The sequence below is a fragment of the Heliconius melpomene genome, chromosome 13, assembly GCF_056956725.1.
Source record: "Heliconius melpomene rosina isolate 202511_hmr_F chromosome 13, ASM5695672v1, whole genome shotgun sequence".
In the NCBI taxonomy this organism is placed as follows: domain Eukaryota; kingdom Metazoa; phylum Arthropoda; class Insecta; order Lepidoptera; family Nymphalidae; genus Heliconius; species Heliconius melpomene.
In genome coordinates this window covers 4,614,501-4,638,628 of record NC_140401.1, presented here as the reverse complement: position 1 = coordinate 4,638,628, position 24,128 = coordinate 4,614,501, and the positions used below count along the sequence as shown (strand labels likewise).

General features: G+C 30.4%; 2 protein-coding genes across 4 annotated transcripts in view; one reads left to right on the top strand and one right to left on the bottom strand.

The window, feature by feature from the left end:
- Positions 1-5,268: 5,268 nt before the first annotated feature.
- Positions 5,269-12,440, bottom strand: Rab3 (RAS oncogene family member Rab3). Of its 2 annotated transcripts, XM_085196538.1 has the most exons (7): positions 12,269-12,440; positions 11,946-12,148; positions 10,199-10,305; positions 9,934-10,051; positions 9,682-9,800; positions 8,985-9,156; positions 5,269-8,116 (listed from the first exon to the last, which is right to left on the bottom strand). In XM_085196538.1, the coding sequence occupies exons 3-7, from the start codon at positions 10,303-10,305 to the stop codon at positions 7,970-7,972; spliced, it is 663 nt and encodes a 220-aa protein (XP_085052664.1). In that variant the 5' UTR covers positions 11,946-12,148; positions 12,269-12,440; the 3' UTR covers positions 5,269-7,969. The 2 variants fall into 2 exon arrangements, with proteins under 2 accessions (XP_085052664.1, XP_085052663.1); XM_085196537.1 differs by lacking the exons at positions 11,946-12,148; positions 12,269-12,440 and adding an exon at positions 10,417-10,531.
- A 6,523-nt stretch (positions 12,441-18,963) lies between these two features.
- The window catches only part of Stacl (SH3 and cysteine-rich domain-containing protein), a 111,504-nt gene continuing 106,339 nt past the window's right edge, over positions 18,964-24,128 (top strand). For both annotated transcript variants that reach the window (XM_085196407.1, XM_085196406.1), the window contains exon 1: positions 18,964-19,543. The gene's annotated coding sequence lies outside the window, so the exon portion shown is untranslated. The remainder of the gene's footprint in view (positions 19,544-24,128) is intronic.

Here is a 24,128-nt window from a genome sequence, read left to right as displayed (position 1 = left end):
GTGTCCATGAGTTCATCATGTTCAAATCCTCAATTTCTTCTAAGTAGCAAAAAACTTAAAACATGATAATAATATATCAAAATATTAGGCGTGTATAAAAAATATATGTGCTGATATGTACATTTCTAAGGTAATCATTTTAAAATATATTTTAATGTATTATCAGTAAAATGGCGATATTGTTACTACAATTCTTATCAAAAATATTCATCGCGATATTGTTACTACAATTCTTAATAAAAATATATCTATGAGTATATCACAGATTTTCTTCTTATAAATCGGAAAATGGCACAGATAAATATGTCAGCTTCACGCTGTGATAACTGTGAGAAATATGTCACTATTTTTTTTCCAGTCCAAGAGAAAGAAAATAAGGTTAATTAAAAAAAAAATATGTAAAATTTTTAATTAACCTCTGCAATGCGACTAAAACATGACACGTAGTTGAAAAAGTTAGTAATGAGAGCGAGTTAGTCTTATATCTTGTTCTTACATTTTAGAGTCAAGGCAGGATTTCGTGTAGCTTTGTACTTTAATTTGAAATGTGTACTATTATTATATTATTATTGGCCTTCTTTAAATGAGTCCCAAATTTACAACATATATTTAATTAAAACAGAAAGTTTTATATGTTATTTTATTTTTTTACAATATCTTTTTATATTTGATTTTGAATGATGAGTTCTTAGAAGTCGATTTAATTTTTTGTATAAATAATACTAATGTCGAAATTGGCAATCGGTCTGTATAATAAAAAGGTCACTGGTAGTCATTCACCTTAAACAATAAAAAAGAAGTGCATGGAATCGCTTCAATTTTAATATGTCGTAAATTATATTATACGACTATTATGACTTTGTGTATCTGCGTATTTTTAAATGGGTCGAAATATATATAGAGGCCCGTCGCGGTATGATTGATAAGTGTCTATTGAACTTAAAAAAGTTTCAAGTGACTTTCTCAAAATTACATTTAGACTTAATCGAAAATTTGAAGCTTTAAACTTTTCTATTACGTTATAGTTTGAAAATTATAATCTTAATAAATCTTATGAGCAAGTATAAAACTAATTAAAAGATAAAAGCTATTGCTCACTCCTTGCCACTCCAAAAAGCGGATTATGACATTTTGAGGGGCGTTCAAACAAACTGCTCCTTAAAACTTTTATTCCACCTCCTTCACTTTAATGTATTTGTGTTACCTTAGTTTCTATTCCTTACCAAAACACACTATTGCGCATTGCAGCTTATTTTTATCCTTATATTATACATTTTATTACTTATGTTTTCATATCACCAAAATAGAAGCATAATTTTCACGATTCATACAAAAAATCTGAATGAAAAAAAAGAAATTGGATGTTGTCTCTCTACATTAAGATGACTTTTATTATAATTACTAAGTTTAAGTAAAATATTTTTTAAGGCTGCTTCCCTATAAGAAGAAACTTTAAGATAACATAATCTTACTTCTTGCGTGATGCGAAACATTTTGATAATAGCTGTCATCCCATAAAACCTCCCTGACACAGAAAGATGGACGATGCGCAAACTTTTACTGCCTGCGTGTTAAAAGCTCTACAATGTTAGTATAAAGATTTGTTTATAGTTTCCCACTACAGCAGGATAGGCAGAGGGATCCTGGGAACCTAATGTTAAAACGGACTTTTCCCATTAATACACTTCCAATTCCGTCAAATTCTTGAGGCATTGTGTATTGAGAAAGATTTTTTTCTGTTGGACACTGGGAAGTAACAGAAGTAGGTCAAATTGATGGATTTCACATACACTTGACTAACTAACTAACAAAGCAAGCTTAGTAAAAACTTGCAATAAGCTGATACAGAATAATAATCATTAACTATAAGAAACAACTACGAAATACATAACGGAGTAGGTTCCCTCTGCCTACCCTGCTATATGTGGGAGACAGCGTGAACCAAAAAAAAGCACTAGCAACACTCTACTCACTACTTTAATTGAAAATGTATGTTTGATATAAATTACTGGTGGACGCTTTACACAAACATTTTAAATAGTCAAATAGATTTAAATAGTCTAGTCATTTCATAAATATTCAATTTGCTTTTGAATGTGCTAATGTATAATGAGGTACTTTAAATATTTTAAAGTGTTTTACGTGTTCTCATATGTATTAAGTGCTTAAGTACAAAAATATGCATTTTAACAATGTGTCTATTTCCGCACATTTCTGTATGGTAGTATGTGAGAAGGCGTAAACGTTTATAATGTCACTTTAGTATTCTTATTGTAAAATTCACTGTAAACAAGTTCTTTATAATATTTAATCCGTTATATAACGCATACTATAATAATTATTAAAAATAAATAACGCAACGGGCACAAGGGTGTGTCTGTAAACGCCAACAGATTGTGGGTTCGATTCCCACTCCAGGAAATGATATATTTAATATTTTCATTTTCTTCACTCTGGTATTCGATTCCCACTTGAGGAAATATTTCATATTTCCATTTCTTCGAAAATTTTAAACAACATTGAATGTCCTCCTAATCTTTAATTATTGTAATTAATATTATTAAAAAGATTTGTATATATTGTTAATGAAATATATATAACTTTATATTCCATATTTTATACAGTAAATGGCCAGTTAAATGCCGTGCATTTAGACGCTTTCAATTCCCGTCAGTCAAATAATGTGATAATATAATGTCATCACAGCGCTCGACACTCTTTTGTTGCAGCTTTATGCGCTACTATTCATGCATTAATATTTCATAACCTACTTGAATAAATGGAAGTATTAATTATTTTTATTATTAATAATAAATTCGGGAACATACAAAAATATTTGGTAAGTGACTAGAAATTGAATAAATTATGTTCTCACTGCCAAAAAAAAAATTAAATCTTTGTGCAAATTTATAGTTTCATTAGTGTAATTATCTCAAATGTTAAAACAATATGCTAGATAGATCCTTGAAATACGGATTACCTTATAAAAATATTAATGTGGATTAAGAGTTTCACAGTAAACATGATGTGAAGACTATTAGAAAATAGTGGAAAAGTATCATAATCGTTTAACACTATGTTCCCTCTCCTTGCTCTGCTATGCTAAAGTAAAAAATATATTAAATATATTATTATGAAAAAAATATGAAACCTTTCTTTATGACGGTTTCATGAAGAAAAGATGCATAAAAAATATTTTACTATTTTTTTTACAGTAATGTTACCGTTGATTGGGTCTTAAAAATTTGAAATGTATGAACTATAAATTGTAGAGAACCCACTTGAAGTCAAGTGGCGTTTCATCAAATCCCAGTTCGTTCAAATTCTAAGGAATTTCAGATTTTTTATTGAATTTGTTTTCAGTCATAAAAGAAATAGTATATATATTAATAGGTTTTAAATGACGTTTCTTTAGATTCACGCTGTAAATCTGCATATAGCAGTAAAGGCAGAGGTCACCCAGTGTTAAGGCACTCCTTTCCCCCTTTTCCGTCGAATTTTGAAGGCATTGCGTGTTGAGTAGCGGAACTCAATGCCGCGTTTTGCCTTGGTACCTAAGCGAGGAAAATAACAATATTAAATATTCCATTTCCCGAGTGGGAATAAAACCCTAAACTGTATTTAACATACATACATAAATTTAATACATCTAAGATAATTTTAAAAATAGTAAAGCTTATTACTCTAACAAAATGACTTACATTATAAAAATGTACGTAAATAAATTCAGGTAAGGTAGCTGGAATTATACTATTTTTTATTATTGTAATTTTTATTGAAAAAAAGGCAACAGAACTGCTTTTCGGGCCGGTGGTGGATTTATGTTAATTTTACAAAATATAACTAACTTTATTTACTACTTAAATTACGAATATTTAACATATATATTACAAAAAAAATATTCCTTTTGGAGCGCCATCTGTTTTTTACTTTAATTGTTGTCTCATACACATGTCTGTAATAAACTACGTCCATAAAATAATTGGAGTAATAACACATGCATGAGCACAAGAGGGCGCTAGTCATAAGCATATAAAAGTTTTTTAAACGTCTTCACGCTGTATCCCGCACACAGTTGGGAGGCAGAGGGAACATATTGTTAAGAATTTCCGTTCCCCACTTTCCGCCAATTTTTTTCGAGGCATTGAGCGTTGAGTGGCGGAATTCAACGCCAGGTTTTTTCCTTGGTACCAGAGCGAAGAAATTAAAATAATAATTCGTTCCCTTGAGTGGAGATCGAACCCAAAACCGTCGCGCTACAGCCACACCCTTGTGCTCCTGCGTCACGACGGCCTTAATAATAATGATTTATGAGATCATATACTGAATTGGAGAATAGAACAAACTATTTAATATATTAAAATCGACACTAATACCGAAATATTATTCTCAGTCTTTATTTGTATGGTATAAGTATCAGGAAAAGGTTTTTTCTTTTCGTTTAGAGATATATTACATATTGTAAGCGAAACTTACCGCTTTTAAAGTGAAAATGAAGTCTACCCCGCCTTATCAAGCATCCACATCCATGCTTTATTTATACTCAAATAGGAATTTTATTTACATCAACATAGGCATCAAAGGCAAAATACCAAACCGTTGTTGCGGTTTACGGTGACACAGGTTTGCCTCGTTTGTTTGTTTTAGGAATTACAGATTCCATTGTGCAAATGGAGAATGTAGATTCAAAGTCTTTTGTCCACACTTTAGGATTCTCCACCATGTCCTGTTCGGATAGCGGCACGCTTTTCCCAAGTCCGATAGTGATCTCGCTTCCCAACTGACAGTGTAATGAGAAACTAGAAAGAATAACATTATAACTGAGCAATTCTTTATAAAATAAATACTTATAAAGCCTAGGCTTATTAATCCAAAATAAAAATAAATAAAAAATATATTTGGAGTATATATTATGTTTGTAATTTATTAAAATTTATTTATTTTATAGATAATTAAAAAATACTCTATTCTTATTTTCTGTGAAGTTCAAAACTTTAGATTGCATAGCAATTACCTTCATATCCTTGACCCGCGTGGTTATCATTTGAATCGATACTTCCCCGTGACCTACTTCCGTTCACGTAGAATATAACTGATAATATTTATCTATTTTAGTATGTTTAAAAAACAGTTAAAAATATAAATAAAGTCAAAATTAATTTCTGTTATTTAAATGTTAAAATATTTTCTATAATTAATACTCATATTTAATTAGGTATGTCTACTAATAACAAACACATATAATATATATAGAAATTTGGTACACAGTTTTATATTTTAAATAATTCCTTTATTAACGCACAACAAATATAATAACGTACATTTATTAATACATCTAAACGATTATAATTCTGTTTTAGTGAGAAAAAGCAGGTAGTTGGAAATTAGACAAAAAAAAATATTTAACTGGAAACAATAGCCAAAATTATATAAATAATACTTCAAATTTTGTTTATTTATATAGTAATGAGACGAAATGAAAAGACAGTAAACTATTATGTATATCAATATTATTACGAACCGACGCAGATTTTTATGTTTTTTTATTTATTATTATAACATCCATAGTAAAAAGGATTAAAATTCAATTATGATATTATTCAATAATATAATTTCGTCTCACACAGCATTAGAACAAAACATTTATAATAAAAAGTACTGCTATCTAAAGCCGTCTACTACGATATGCCATTTCACGCCCTGCTAAGACTCCACACATGTCTATATCACTACTTTCTTTTATAATTTTCCCTCTTTATTCCAGAATCAGAAGCCTTCTTAATATTGTTTGTTCATTTCATTCATTTCATCGATTTCGTAGTTTGAGAATAGTTTGTAAAAGGCAATAGAATAGATCACGTCAAATTGACATCAATTCTTTCAATAGGCTAGGAGGTCGCGGAAAATTGCACGTTACATAAATAACATACACAATATGCCTAATACTTTTAAAACTCTACATATTTTTATATTTTATTAATTCATAAAGGTAAGATACTATTGTTTTATTTAAAATTGGAAATGCTAACAAATATTACTCAGTGGTATAATAATTTATTTCACAATAGAAATAGAAATAATTTCACTTTCTAAATACTTTGGGAAAGTTTTATAAATAAATGTGGTCAGAAATCTCTTAAATAAATAAATACGTATATATGTCCATAATATTTCACAGACGCAATTCAATTTAAATAACTAATTTAAACATACTTAGTCTAAAAAATAATGTGCTCAGTTATCAACAGAATTTGATATATAAATTGTATTGTCTATGTCTTCTACACAATAATTCTAACGATAGTGCAACATGGTAAACACATTGAGCACTATGTAATGACACATCCACACGTCGCAATGATAGAATGACAGCAGTTACGAATTAATGAATAAACAACTATCGTTACATTAATTACATAGCATAGTAGGTAACAAGAATACAAACTGATTTATAATTAGTATATATAATACTATACAGTTTCTTTATACACGGTTGAAACATATTTACATTGCTATAGGTAGATAGCGTTACAGGTAATATTGTGGTTTCAATACTCTTCAGGCCGAAATCGATTTGAAAGCATATTTTTATTAATACACTCTTGGATTAATACATTTATAATTTCTAAATTACAATTTCAGAGAACAACAGGTTACAATAATTTAACATTCGCTAAGTTAAGTATTAAGCGACGTGATACATCTTTATATAGATCAAGAGCTAGAACAAATTAAATATATTATATGTAAATGTTTTTTTTAATAATTTTTGTGCATACACCAATACACATATTGTGATGTCAATACAAGTCTATTAAAGTTACAAGCTCTTAAACTATAAGAGATGAATTAACACTCTTTGAATCCAACAAAAGTAAAGAAAATAAATCATATGAAATATGAAGTTTTTAAATTATGTCTAAAAATATTTTGCGCTTTTCGAAAATGTTTCAATATATTTGTAAATAAGCTGAAAATTTGACTTTGGTCCAAATTCCACAAGTCTATTTCATGATTGACGTTATCAAAATTATCAGAAGTCACAGATAAATGCGCAAATTATTAATTAGCACAACTTAAAAATAACCTTATACCAAAACTCGTTGTTTTACTTGAAATAGTTTTTCAAGAATAGGCTATAATATTATAAAATAAAAGTTAACAGGCGAAAATACTCGGGCAACGTATTAAAAGAGTTCCAAAAAGATATAACTATATATTATAGAAGTATCAGATCCCTACGCCAGCTCACAATAAATGCTACCTAACGTCTAAATTAATAATACTAATAGATAAAAATGTCCATTATTACAACTATAACAATATTTAAATATTTTTGTCTATAACAAACAAAAAAGACGATTAAAATGTAAATTTAACAAACAGATGTAAAATTAATTTCAAGAAATAAAAAGGACAAACAATTTGGTGAATTTTGAGGAATATTTATAAAACACATAAATATTTACGAAAAATAGCTCCTTGAAAATACTGGGTTAGTTCACGACGTGCTATGGCGTAAGACTTTTTGAAATTGAGTCGTTAGAAGAATTGGCAAGACCAAGGAGTAAGCCGCCAGTATGTCCAAGGTATGAATATTTGACGGTCCCTACGTATTAACGGACAAAGGAATAAAGGTTCATCTTTCTCTTAAAAAAAAATATTTTTTTTCTATATAGTAATATATATATATTTTTTTATTTTTTGCAGCAATAATAACATATGATCATTTCATTTCATTTGAAAAGATTATAAGATTTCATATTTTGATAATAAATAACTAGACGATAAAATACTAACCCTAAACCATCTCAACCTAATAAAATAATAAATATGTAGGTAGGTACTATTCCGTATACTATATGATATTATTTGTTAATTTAAGTGATTTTTCAGAGCAAGACGAAACTTTTTCTTTTGACATATCCATTTATACGTGGAGATCGATTTTTATTTGGACAGTGTTCTATTAACAATTGCAGCTAGGGTTGCTGTTGCCTTGGGGCTGTTCCGTGAGGCGCTGCCCGCGCGCGCCGCCCGCCAGCATCGCGGGCTCCGAGTCGAGGCTCTCCGACATCTTGTCGCAGATTATGTCGACCAGACGTTCGAATACAGCCTTTTAAAAACAAACATTGTCATGAAGTATAATTGTTTGGTTTCACGCTGAATCACTCCTTTCCTGACTCTCCACCCTATTTTTGCGACTTTCCACGTTTAGTAGCGGAACTTAACGCCACCCTTTGTCTTGTTACCAGAGCGGATACATGAACATAGTTAATTCCTCGAATGTACATTGAACCTTCATCGTCTTGTCAATAGCATAGTGTCACTACGCCATCGTCGCTTCGTCGAATAATTTATAACAATAATAATTTTAACGAGTATTTATGAAGTACATTTTGATTCAAAATATAGAACGAGAAAATTGATATAGGTGAGGATAATCAAAGCAATATTCCCAATTACAGGTTTCGCTCCATGTAATTTACAGTTATATAACCCTTATCTCACCGCAACGAATGAGGGTAAATTAATAAGCAGACGGGGTTTTGCTTTTAGGTTCTATCAATCAATAATTAAGTTTATTTATACCAATGCAATGGTAAAAAATATGATTCAATATAGGTCATTCGATTTAATTTAACTGAAGCGTATCGTAGCGTATAGTATTATATTACTATAAAATTAAATGTATTTTCGTTCTCTCTCTGTCAGCTTCACACTGTATCTCGCATTTAGCAGAATAGACAAAAGGGAATCTACAGTTAACTCACTCTATTTCCCACTTTCCGCCGTAATCTCGTAACACTACGTGTTGAATGGCGTAATTCAATAACTGCGCTTTGCCTTGTTACCAGAGCGAAGAATTAACACTATATATTCATATTTTTAATATGACTAATGCAGTCTAAAACTAGTAAAAACACTATTTTCGATTTAGTTTTTAACACAATTTTTAAAAAATATAGCAATAATAAGTATACCTTAACATTAATATTTTCTTTAGCGCTGGTCTCGTAGAACTCGACGCCAAGCTGTTCAGCCAGCTGCCGGCCGCGCTCTTGGCTCACCACCCGCTCCTCCTCCATATCACACTTGTTGCCTACCAGGATAACTTGCGCGTTGTCCCAGGAATACGTCTTTATTTGTGTTACCCTATTTATTAAGTAATTATAATTAGATACTTTTTTGGATATATTTAATTATATTAAAGTGCTTGTGTACAACTGTGTGTGTAAAGTACAATGGAATTTGTATCTATTCTCAAACAATAAGATAAAAATTTCTTAATTATAAGGTTTTCATAAATAAATTAGAAAATGTATTCAATTACCTCGAAAATTCGGCGACAAGTGGAGAACGGAGTGTTTTAACTACAGGTTCACACAAAAAATGTATTCAATTTGTACTTTATATAGTAAAATATACGTGTACAGCAAGGTCATATTTCATTTTCACATAAAAAATATTTGAACATAGGATATGATCAATCATTATTAAAACATACTTAGTTCAAAGGAACTGAAAAAGAAATAGTAAAGTAAATAGCCTTCCTAGACGTCTAGCCATTGTGACCTATATACTAACGAGATCTTAGCTGCCAACTAAACCGGGATGTCTACGACAGAATTGTCCTAAAGAGGAGAATTACGTAATAGACCTACGAGTATATGAACTTACCAATCTTGCACGCTGTTGAAGCTTTCTTCGTTTGTTATATCATACATTAGAATAAAACCCATTGCGCCTCTATAATATGCTGTAGTGATGGTACGGTAACGCTCTTGTCCGGCAGTATCCTGAAATAAATTGAAAATTAATTGAAATAACAAGAAAATAGAAAAATAAATAATCTATGAAAGTTTTTCATTTCTTATCAAAAGGTTTCTAAGTAAGAACTAAGTAATTTCATGAAAGTGGGTTCTAACACACCCATATCTGTAGTTTGACGCGTTTGTCATGACGGAACACCGTCTTGACCTTGAAGTCTATTCCTACGGTAGACACGAACGCTGAAGTGAAGGAGTCATCAGCGTACCGAAAGAGAAAACTGCAAAAAATATATATTATTTTTACTTCAGTATTAAGTTTATTATGAAATATATATTTTTTTCTGAAAATATTTATAATCATTATGCAGTGTGATTATAAATAAATTATAAGTATATTATTTGTAAAATATAAATAATATTCGTACCTAGTTTTTCCAACAGAACTATTGCCGATAATAAGCAATTTGAACATATAATCAAAATTTTGGTCGCCAGCATCTTTCTGCCACTTAGGATCACCACCTCCAGCCATCTAAAAATCATTTTCGCGTATATAATACCATTTTTACTTACTTTTACTTTAAATTAACAAAATTATGAACATTTTTTGTTGTTTTAAACAATATTTAAAAGAAATAAATACCGTTTCCATATTTTTAACAATTATCTAACTTTAATTTAAAGCGACACAACTTTTACACATTCGTTTGCAAACGCAACTAACTAATGTTAATAGATAAAACTAAACTTAACTGAAAAATGACTCTTATTTCAAAGAACAAAATACTATTACAATAATGACATGCTAAGCTTTATCATTGTACTGTAAATGTTCGTTTGTTTTTTTAATAATATCTGTTGCTTATCATCTCGTGAATTATACTGATTCATTGTTAACTTAAAAATTATAACATAGATCAAATTTATATAAATTTCGTTTTAAAACTTATTAAGAAAACATAACTAATTAATATGCAAAACTTAAAAACTTATTAATATACAAATTTAAATAATACATTATTTTTGTTTTGTTGTTTTTGACTGTTTCTTTAACTAATAGTTAAAAAAATTGTACACGATATTCATCATCCATTATTAAATCTTAAATAGATTGTCTATATTATTAATAATTTATTTTCACAAGATTACTGATATATTTCCTAAAAAGAATATTAAAAATGAGATATATTAGCAAAAGAGCGTAATTAGCAAAAGAGGCTCACTCTTTAAAGAAACAACAAATTAGAACTCCATTATTTGCGTACAAAAGAACTGATATTTTATTATTTTCAATACAAAGTGAGCTTTTTTCATAACTCAACATCTGAAAGCCGTGTTACGGCCGTGAAAATATAATTATGTAGTTGTATTCGTGACATAAAAAATATACGTTTCAAATTATATATTTTAGGAGATACAGAGATATTATACTCTTTAGAGAAATTCATCTGTTCTGCTTTATATTATAACTTACAATGTATGTATATAATTATAGCGAAGCTATGGGCATAAGCGTACCACTTTAACGAGATAGGTTGTGGGTTCGATTCCAACTCGAAGAAATTCAATTTTTAATAATTACATTTCCTGGTTCAGGTGACTACGCAACGAGCAAAGAGTTTAATGGAATGGGAGTGATTTAAAAGTATATTCCCAGTTTTCACCTGCTACGTGCGGGATAGAGCGTGAAGCTATGTTACTCTTAGTGCTTACTTAAAGGTACATTTACCATGGAATGCACAATATTACTTATTTATATTAAACTATTAAAATTAAAAAAATAGAACCGATAACAAAAATACATATTTTGGTTTTCACAATTTACAAGTACTATTTAAGTTGCTCCGCGTCGGTATGCCACCAGTAGCTAAAGTAGCGATGCTGCATTCAGCTTGCTTTGATACTACATAACTTAAATTTCATGGCCCACCAATCATCATGTTAAAGAATCTAAGGAATAGGCACAGAAATACTCAAAATATTAAATTATAAATAGATATACATGTACATCCTCTTTGATATTGCTATTTGTTTAAAAATAAAACAACCATGCCATTATTATAAAAAACTTTAAAAAATAAAAATAGCACTTTTTTATGCATATCATGTTATTAAAAAAAATACTAAAAAAGATATCACTAATAGATACCACTATGGTGTATGCTTGCTTACCTTTTATTGGTTCCTGTAGTCGAAGTCAATCGACAAAGAGGTCAATATTTATATTTTATCGCTTAAGCGACTTCCAGCGATGTAACCGTAGCACGCCGCTATCTCTGTCCCTTTTACATTCGCATCACGCAACGGAAGCGGGTGGCAGCGTTAACACGTTTATCGATTTCTTTTACTTACTTAGAAACGAAGTACAAACCACTCTGCAAATTTATTATTAATAAGCAAAATGGAAGAAGTCGTACGCTATACCTGAACTCATAGGTAAAGCAGCAAAAATCGATATTTAAAAAAGTTTCATAACTAACGTTTTTTTCACTTACACTGAACTATTTAATTTTGGCTTCATTTGCTTATTATAATTCCATGTGCGTTTTGTTTTAAATATAATATTCCTTTGCTAATTTCCAAATCTTCGCTTAATACTATTTCGCGCTCACAGCTGTTACCTCCGTCCCGTTAACTTCTCACTGTGGCAAGGGAGTGGGATGAAAATCAAAGATGGCGGAGTATGCGCGCGCATGTCACCACACAGCCTGTCAAATTTTTTCAGAAACACCCATCCTAGGAATCGACTAACAGCATCGAATTTACTTTGAAAATAATATATCTTTATTATACTATACAATATTATATTAACAAATCTGCATATCGATATGGTCACTTATCTTTTTTTTTCTATCTATTTACAAGAAGGGTCCTCAAGCTAATGTTGTTTCATAAAGCGTAACAAGTCAATACTAACATATGACGACAGTTAAAGCCTCGACCCCGTTGTAATATTTTATGTAAATAGAACGTATATGTATGTAGGGAACATTGAAGATCGGTAGAGTCTATTTATGGAAGCAAGCTCAAGATCAAGGAGTTTTTAAGTTTTATCTATTTAATACAAAATATATAGTATAAACAAATAATAATATATAATATATTTAAATAGATAACAGATCAGATCAGAGATAACAGACAGATAAGAATTGTGTTCCAAACAACTCTTCAATTGGACCTTTGGTCTTTCATGCTTATAATTTTTGTGCATACGAAGAAAATTTGTGAGTGTCTGAGTACATTCAACACAAACTCTTCATTGTGAAGCCTCAAATGAAAGCCTTGACCTCTTCTTGACCCAATTATAAAGGTTCAGAATTTTCCTTAAACCGAAAATGTAACATTTTTTCCTTTATGTAATATTCAAGAATTGTTTCTGATACAATCCGAATTATCTAAGAAATATTTAATACATCGACATAATTGAGGAATTGGTTAGTGTTCATAAAAAAATATATATAAAGGTATTACTTAAATATTTTTTGGCATTTTTACAATTTTTAAGAAAAAATATAAATTATCTGATTGTAAGCGCGTCGGTTGTGGGCTCGATTCCCATTCAATAAATTATTAACTTGTTACAAGACAATTCGACAAAACAAACGACGCGACGTTAAGTTCCACCACTCAACATCCCTGTCATCGAACAGAAATGTGGGGAAATTTTTAGTACTAGGTTTCCACTACCTGCCCTGCCGTATATAGCTTGAAGAACAATACGAGTATATGTATAATACACAAAAAAAGTAACAAAAAAGAAAATTTATTTTATTGCTTTATTAAATTATATCACAACAATGATAATCTAATTAAACAATTCGTTTAATGATAATAAAATAATAATTAACGTGTCAGCAATATATTAATAATCTGCTTCAATATACAAAATATTTTAAAAAATATTATAATAAAGCCATCTTTCGCATAAGCCATCTATATTCGTGACAAAACAACACTAGATGTTACTGCGTAGGAGGTATTTCTACAAATAATGCTATTCAGTGCTCATAGATGCCGCTGACAATGTATTACAGAAACGAGCTTACTAGTATTCCATGGTTTCACCGGGTGGGTGATGAGGTCATTGAGTTTCAGGGCAAGGATCCCAGAGCCTGGAACTTGTGACCCAAGTATAGATTTACTGGGCCCTTTTTAAATGCCAATGTCCAAGCTTACTCGTATATCTCTATATAATATTTTGTATTAGCTTAGTAAAGTTTGTAAAAATATTTATAAAAAAATTTTGTTTGTAATTGAATACATTTTCTTTGCTATGCTCATCTTTCCGGAAAAAATGTTTAATCAATATAAACGTAATCCCCCTTCCAATTTGAATATACAAATAAATACACCTACCATAGCTCTTATAATATAGACTCTTTCCAATTAAGCCAACAGTTAATCTAATTGTTACCACTCGTTTTTCAACGAACCCAGATTTCAAAAATAAACAACGAAAATAGACACTTTGCTACCATTATAGCTCTATTACCGAAATAATGACATGGAAACAATGTTAAAAGCTTTCATAAAATAATTGAAGAAAGAATTTTAAGAGTTGAAAATAATTTGCAATGTCGTAAATGTTATAAAGTGTATAAGGACGTATAATGACAGCTTTAGATAGTTTAAATTCTGATCGACCTTAGGTGTCGTTAAATATATAGAAGCTGATGAGCGTGTACGAAAATGTCGCGAGGACGGAATTAGCGTAGTGCGTCGTCGGTGACGTCACACCTCGTCATGTGATGCGTCCAAGATACATAGATAGCACCACCAGACCAAGCTGCGCCAGTAACGTTATCCATCATTGTTGGAATTCCAATCTGATTCCAAAATCCGGATACTTACTGAGTTAACCATGGGAATGTAAATCGAGTTTGTCGTGTAACAGAGCCAACATTGTGAGCATATAAGATGTAGACGTTAGTTTGCTTAGATGTCATTTTCCTTTATTTACGTCAGGTTTTATAAAAAAAATATGACGTAAATAAATTTAAAAATTTATATATTATTTATTTACACATATACACACAAAATATTTACAAATAATATGTCCTTACAGTTAAAAAGAAATTAATTACTTTAAATACAGTGGTGCGATATATGCTACCAGGTATTTAAGTGTAAGAAGATGTTCTAAAAAGATCTTTCTTCACATTATGTGGTGTAGGCAAAGAGAACAATCACTAAGTATTCCGTTTCCGTTAAAATGTGTCCACTTCTCAAAAAAAAATTTAAAACTTTTACGGTTTAATTATATTAAACATATTTTTAATTTAGTTTACTTTATATTACAAAAGTCGCTTAAAAAATCCAGATTAATTAAGAAATTAATTTAAGATTATGCAGCTTAAGCAAATTTAATTAAAAAACTTGATTAGAAAAGTATAATTAGCATAGCAAATATTTTTAAACGAAAAAGAATATAATCAAATATTCTAAGAAACCAGCTCTATTGATTAATGTAAACTGAATTTTAATTTATTATTTTGAGGTTAGTCGTGGGTTCTTATAATTCTTTTTTTATTTGAAAGCTGGTTCTTCCCATATGTATGGTATACTTTTGTAATTGATATACTTCTGACAAAGTTATCCATCAGAAAATTACATAAGTCCTAAATTATTGACAATTTGCTTGACACTTGACCTATATTCCTTAAATTGATACAGAATCCTCGATGGGTAAAACCTACTCACATTTGATCAGTTTTTCCTACAAGATACGAAATCCTAACAAACAAAGGTTGTCGTATTTAATATAGGTAATATGTAAAAATATCAAAATATTTTATTTGAAATATCAATATAACAAAAACTTTTACATAACCTATGCTAAAAACATCAAGGAAAGGACTTCTTACTGTACTCGTATATGTAAAAGTTTTATACAATAGTAACATTTCCACGAGCTCAAAGTTCATAATAACGAGAAGTTGCATATTTAAACTTCAATAAGGACGTGAATAAAGAATAATTTGTGTTGTGAAACTGCTAATGTACCTACATACATATGAGTATATTTTTAAATGCAAGAAAATACTTAAATTCTATTAAAAAAATAAATTAGTAATAGATATATTAACGACTTTGCTTTGTGGCAGATGAGTATAATTTACTTCTGTAATTTCAAATAGAATTCGAATTATATTCACTATATTTGTTCTAAAACACTTTCTTAAGGCAAATTTCTAGATGATAGAATTACCTTTTGTCGTATTATAATAAAAATTCACACGTTGCAAATTTTACTTTCTTCACCACTCGAGGAAATGAAGTGTTTAATATTTCCGCTGCTCGACATGCAATCACTCCAGAATTCGTTGGAAAATGGGGAGTGGAAGTGTTTTCATGGGAACGAAATGTCTTAACTTTATGTTCCCAGGTTCTCTCTGCCGGCCTTGCTAGGTTCGGGATATAGCGTGAAGGTAAAAAAAATAAGGAAAATATAGACAATGTAAGTCTAAAGTGAAAAAAAAACATAAATAATATATGCTAACCTATTATTTGAATTCTCTGATCATCTGTATGCAATCAAACATTCAGTGTGATATCCTAGAAATGTGCCAAAATAAGAATACGTAAAATAAAACAAATAAATGTGACCTGCGACAATCTTATATGTCATACACAATTTTATGAAAATATAAGGATTTCTTTACGACCCTTTTCAAAGGAAATTCTCATATAATATAGTTATGCTTATGGAATATGTTACCTAGTGACACATATTTGATCGATGTATACACTTTTATATACATTTAAGAAGATACAATTGGCCTAGAAGTTAATAGTTATTTATAAGTTTTATTATATATTTTTCAGTATCTACACATATGGTTTATAATACAATTATGTTATATTATGCTGAAGTAGCAATGGGCAGGCCATATTGTCAGGAGGGCCGACAACCGATGGGGAAGAAAGGTCCTCGAATGGCGGATCCCGTCTCGGCAAAAGGAGCACAGGCCGCCGCCCTGGAATCCGCTGGATTCAAAGGGCGCAGGACCGGACGGAGTGGCGAGAATTAGGGGAGGCCTATGTCCAGCAGTGGACGTTGAAAGGCTGATGGATGGATGGATGTAGTGATTTGTGCTTAAATGGCATGCAAAGCAACGCTATAAACAAAGAACGACACAAATTTTTTTTCTTCCCTAAAATCTTTTTTCTGCTCGCCTATATCAAATTATTGGAATAGTAGAATGGTACGATTGCGGTAAAAATATATAAATTGTATGTAGTATGTGCATGTCAAAGTTGTAACCTTGACGTATATATACAGGGTGGAAGAGGCAGCGCTTCTTTTACTGAAACTGCATATAGGGTAAAATATTTCAAACCCAGAATTAAAAAAAATAATCAAGGTACCTCAACGGTTTGGACGTAGGATTTTTTTTACATTTCACGATTTTTATCCATACCTGTATTTCGTGTCACGCACACATACGTATGCGACGTTGCCGCTTTGACAGGTAGGTGTGTGCGTGCCTATGTTATACTTTACAAATGGCGTTTTATTTTAAAACGATAATTTTATTATTTATTTTGTTTAAAAAAAAAACTTTTTCATTTTTGAGAATTATTTTTTTTCCGAATTATATTAGGCTATTATAGAGTAGTTAAAACTGTGGTTTCATTTAAAGTGGCGCTGACAATTCCACCCTGTATACTGGTTTGTATTTAATATTTTGAAATTTCATAATTAACTGTATTATTATTATGTAAATGTCACTCAGCGTTGGAGACTGTTACCCAACATGTCATATCCGGGACGGTGGGAAGTGGAGGGTGGACAATAAATTGTATGTCAGATTGGGTAGCTTACCGAAATTTTTGATCAAAAATCAAGAAGTTTTGTGCTCTTGTGAACTTGGGAAAGGTGTTTTTGACAGAGCTGTAAGAAAGATATTACAGAAAGTACTACCCTGGTGTCCATTATTATAGGACTGTTACCGCAGGCTGTAAAGCATCTATAGAGAGAGTTCGAGTAGGAGGTATCATCGCTTTGATATGACATCCAATCAGGTGTTAAACAAGGTTGTTTGTGCTATGTCAACTTGATTGTTCAATTTATATTTGGATAGCTGTCTCCAAGGAGTGACCAAAGTGGCATAGGAGTTAAAGTACCTGAAGGTAAATTGCCGGTTGTAGTGTTCAATGCATTTGGCGCTCTGTTTCCTCTGGCTGAACATCTAATAAAAAATGGCTCAATGACTTTTGTTTACAACTTATTAGAACTTCTACTTCTTGAAATAGTTGCAAACTGATATTCAGTATATTATAAATACTAACAAACTACAACATTACTAAAAAAATATTTAATAAGCATTGTTGTTTAAAAAATAGCACACATTTCCATATAAATTGAATAAAGCACGACAGACTGGAAACAAAAGCAAAGAGATCGAAAATAGAATTTCAGCTTCACGCTTTTAAACTATTAACATACAATCCATTGCTAAATACGGTTTTCCAAACATTACTTACTGTGTATATGAATAATTAAATACTGAAAGTCTATATCTACTTTAAGTCTACTATTAAATTCAACATTACACTTTTTACAACGGGATTATTTTTATATTTTTACAATTTGTTAACTATATTTTATATATAAAAAAAATTGAACCTACAAGCATCGCTTGAAGACAACGCATAACCCAACTATGTAAAATTAATAGTATATTTACACGTTATAAGCTATAAACACATAATTTCTACCCTTTCATAAATAGGTATGCGAAGAATAAATGAAATGAAATTAGGTTAATGAGTGTTACATTTGACGTATTATTAATTACGGCCTAAGATTTTTACCAACACGAAACGAAAGGCAAAATTGTAAACATTTTTTACTATAACATTATTTTTATTAATATTTTAAACTAGTGATGTAAAAACGGTATTAATATAAAAATCAATAGGTGAGATACGTCCAAATGAGTTAAAATATTCTAAAAACTATTTCAAGGTAGAGCTGCACATACCTAACTTCCACTCAATCCCTCTCAGACCTCTCAAAATGCGAAATACAAAAACAGCTCATACAAGCTATAAAAAAAGACTCAAATAAAACATTTCAGTTATAAGCAAACAAGAGTAACTAAAAAATAAAGCCATCGAAATTGCACGATACGTAAGTTTGCATGTCGAGTGAGGGTTGCTGGGCTCGGCTCAGTCCCAAGTCGCCCGCCGACCAGCGCGTTCGTGCGCTCACGCGACACCCCTATGGACTACGATCGACCAAACGAACACACAAACTTCATCGTAGCCACTTTTCCATACTTATATCCTACGAGAAACCGAACGAATTACGCGATATATCCCTTTTTAAGAATATGACTTTAAAACTACCCTCCAAAAAGTTTTCTCTAACCTATTATACGTACTTTTGTGATTAATATCTACACCGAGGTTATTTTCTCAATATGCATCTCAGGAATTTGTATCGAAACCTATTTATACATAAAAAACGACTGAAACTTTCTACTTTCAACCTTTAAAAGTTTACACGTTTGTAACACAATTTACACGAATTTATAGGTAGTTTTGAACATTATTTTTATCCTAATACTAGTTCTCGGTAGACATAAGTGTGACCAAAGACATTTTATGTAAAACAATAGACGTTATAAGTGTGCTTTTAAAGTGTTTTAAATTAATGACAGTGCTTAGCTCTAGTTGTGTTTGTAATATTAGAAACTAGTGAGTGTTTTAGTGCCCTTTCAGTGTATAGTATTTATTTCGTATAAATAGAAGAAATACATTTGGTAAGGATTTTTTAATTTTTAAAATAATATATATTTTATATATATAACTTTTACTTATTTTAATTTGAATTATTTATTTTATATTATTTTAATTAAGTAAAATAAGGCTTTAAATATGTTTAGATATATCATTTTGTATTAATTGACAGACATGTATTATTAATATTATATAGAATATTTATACTAAATATTTAAAGTAATCATTGCTAATGTACAACAACAGAAAGTAATATTTTTACTTAGAAAAATGTTATTATTGATAAATTGAGGACGTCTATGAAAGCGGAACCACCAATCATTGTAAAAACTCTATTAAAAATATTTCTAAAGAATCTGGAAACCTGACATCTAAATGTAATCCTGATTGGAATATAGATTATAAATGACTACTATAGGATATTTTTTTATAAAATATTTAAAGAAAATTTATTTATTGGTTTATTATAATTATTTTTTGTACATATATACCTATATATAGTAAGTATGATTATAGTTTATTTTAAGCTATAAAAAATTAAACTATCAATATATTTCTAGGATTCAATTTGGTTTTGTATAGAAATAATATTGGAATATAAAATATAAACTTATATTGGTTAAGCTATCTTGAATATACATACATTAAATGTTAACCGGGCGAGCGCCGCTAAACGAAATAATAAATTGAAAATAGTTTACTTGTTTATTTAATAAAAGATTAAATAATTGCTGGAAATTGACTGGATTTAAAGATGTTATCACCATATTATATTAGAATAAAGTACAGCTACGTTTTACGTAAGCCAATTTATTCAATTTAATTATCTTTAGATATATAATTCTAGCTCCTGCGCGGCTTCGCCGGCTTATAAGACAGGCGGTAGGTAAACGAACACAACAAATGTGGTTTTCTTGCGTAAATCCCGATCCTGCGGAAATTCCGGGATAAAAACGAGGCTATATATATATATATATATATATATATATATATATATATATATATATATATGGTTCCACATCCCCCTCTATCTTTTAATGTTAGTTAAGTAAGAATCCATTCAGCTGTTCCGGAGATTAGCCCACACAAAAGCACAGACAAAATTTTAAAAATTATTTATGTTTTGGTATCGTATAAATCGCTCTATGCATTTGGAAAAACACGACTATTTTGAAATCACAGACATACATTTTAATCTTATTTATTCGAATAATTAAACAAATCAAATATTATTTCTTAGAATTAAAAGAATATTTATAATATTATTAAAACATGAAGAGTGCTATAACATAGCCATAAAAATAAAAATGTAAGTTCTAGGTTTGATGGACGATTTGTTAAATCGACGTCGTATCGATCATTATTCTTACCGTCGTAACTCTTATGATGTTACCAATGAGGTGGAGCGATACGATGTAAGGCAGTAAGAGCCTTTTGCCCTTTTTTATTTATTTTCTTGTTTTTTCACGCTTCACGCTATATCCCGCATAAAGTATATCCTAGGAAGTTAGTGTTAAGACATTCTGTTTCCTTTATAGACACTTCTGTTGCCCATTTTCCGCTGAATTCTAGAGGCATGTTGAGGAAATGAAAATATTAAATCTTTTCTTAGGGTGGGAATTGAACCCACAACCTTTCGCGTTTATAGTCGCTCACTTGTGCCCATGCGTCAAGACTGGCCTTTACGAGTATGTAGATTACACCATATATAAATTTAATACTTATTTATTAAATATATCCATATTTTTTTAACAAAATATTCAAATCAATTCTATTTTAACCTGCAACCTCTTGAAGCCGTCGGTTCATTCACGTGCATTACTTGAGCCGACTTCAGCGTAGGCATTCTACATAAGTATGCTTATACGTAGCTTTAAGTAAGCGTAGCGGTAGTACGTAGCGTATTCTCGTATTCCAGGTCGACATACTTGTAGGTACTCGAACTCGTAATATAATTCGTATAATATTACATGTATTTACTTACATATAAAACTTGGATATAACTTTACTTATTTTATTAAGTTTAATGTTTTTAAAAGTCTGTTGATGTATATGTTATATCCTACTAATATTATAAATGTCTTAGTTTGTGAGGGTGGGTCTGTTTTACTTTCAAGCAAAAACTATTGAATGGATGTAGATGAAACTTTACTGTAATAGTGAAAAATAATACAAAATAAGTAAAAACAAACAATTTCATAATTTTACCTGTGAATTTGGAGACTCACATTTTTTTATTATTTTATTACATCATTTTACAATTATTAAAGAAATAATTATTTAGTTGGAATCCGTAATACGAATATAATAATTTAAATGAAAACAACGCTATTATTGAGCTATCACCAAGCGATAGCGCGCCCGGCTGTTATGGTACTTATATAAAGATTATTCAAACTGTGCCAAGTCCAATGACATCGTGAGTATTTTTAAAATAGTTTTACAATGTCAAACCTAAGCTGTACTCTTTTTAATGTACGTACGAGTATATATAATTATTGACAGACTACCGAAATGAACTTCGACGGCTTAAAAGATTTATTGTTATGTTTAGACGAAAAAAAATTACAATTTTATCATCATCATAGAGGCCGTATCATAGGGGCCGTGGCCGATCATAGAGGCCGTATGGCGCAGGCTCTCAAACGTATTACTGAAAAAGCAATGATTGTGGGTTTGATTCTCAGTCGAGGGTGCGAAATATTTAATATTTTCATTCCTCGCTTTGGTAATGTGGCAAAGTGCAGCGTTAAGTTCTGCCACTCAACACGCAATACTCAAAGAATTTAGCGGAAATTGAATGGAAATGGTCTAAATAGAAATGGAATGTCTTAATAAGGAGATTCCCAGGTTCCCTTGCCTACGCTAACGAACTAATATTAGATAATTATTCATCTTATTATACATCCGGTAAATAGAGGCTCTAATGATATTTCGCTCTGTCCTAGTTTTTACGCCTACATGAAGGCATGGGTATTGGCGTTAATTAGTTAAAGCAGTAATTAACTATTAACTATTCAAATTGTGTCACACGATACATATATACCTACCATATGTAGAATGTAAATATATGTCGTTATTTAACGTTCACGACTGCCATAGTTCTATGTACTAAAATAGTATGTAATTATATTAATATTATGTGACTATAAATGCGATAGGTTGTTAGTTTGATTCCTACTCGAGGAAATGTAATATTGGATGTTCCCATTCTCTTTGCTCTGGTGTCGAGGCACGGCATTGAGTTTCGTCACTAAACACTCAGTGTTTCAAGAATTCAGCGGAAAATGGGGACGGAGTGACTTAAAACTAGGGTCCCTCTACCAACTAAAAAAATATAAGAATATTCCACTATTTAGTTATGTAAGTTACAAAAAATAGAAAACAGATGCTAAACAGGCTGTTAGGTAACGAGAAGGAGAGGCGAAGCGTCTCATCAAAATGTTTAGTAGTCTCTACGTGACAGTACTTCTTAAACCTCAAGCTTCCCTACTTTAAAACAGAGCTTTTTAAGTAGCCTATATTATGCAGACTTGACCCCACAAATGTTTTACAATTATCATTTTTAGGGTACCGTACTGCAGAAGTTGAAAATGGAATCTTTATAGGAACATCAAAAATCCAAATTTATATTTGTTTCATACAAAATGAGTGCAAACTTAAATTTGTCAACTTTATAAGTTGTACTTTCCGTTGACCTACCAGTTTTGAAATTGGTACGGAAGCTTCGGTTGGTGAGTCCGACTCGCACTTGACCGGTTTTTGAGATTTGAACCAGCTTTATTTGTATTTTATAGTCTTGCTGAACTTGACATACATCGACTACTTGTTATGCATTCAGACATATTGCCGAGAGCTCATTGTAAATTGAGGCTCATAAAATGCACATATTTTTCATAAAACAATAGAAAACTCCATCGTATAAATGTAAAAAAATGCTATAATTTGAAGAGTTATCGCTTCTATAACCGCCTATGCCAGCGCGAGGGCACAAATGTGGCTGTAAACCCTACTGGTTTTGGATTCGATTTCCACTCGAGGAAATGTCATATTTATTTAAATGTATATTTTCATTTCTTCGCTCTCACATAAAATATGTAGACCATCCATTAAGTATTTATCAGCTAATGTTCTATTCTACAGGACATCATTTAAGAGAATCAAGAAAGCTTTTCGTATATGAAAGTTATTATAAAGTAAAATGGGATGATTACGTAAAAAGATGAAATTTGAAGTTAAATACTTTTATCATAAATTGACTAAATTCTCCATTGTAGATGTCGGGGTTAATAATAAGACTCAATTTCCTGTGGGAAACATTTGCGGGCTTACAAAGAGAACGTGGAAATGTTCAGATATTAAGGCGATAAAGGATACATTTTTGAAGAATTATTGTATGAATTGAGATTATTCTGGAGTAATATTTTTTGACAACAATTATAAAATGATTTTCAGTCTCATTTACTATATGTAATACTTCCGAAATTATTTTAATTTTACATTTATAGCTATGTAGTGATTCATAATATTACAATAGAGTCGTTTATGATTAAGAAGTTACAAAAAGAAATATAGTAGTTTTTGATAATATATGTAGAAACAAGGAAC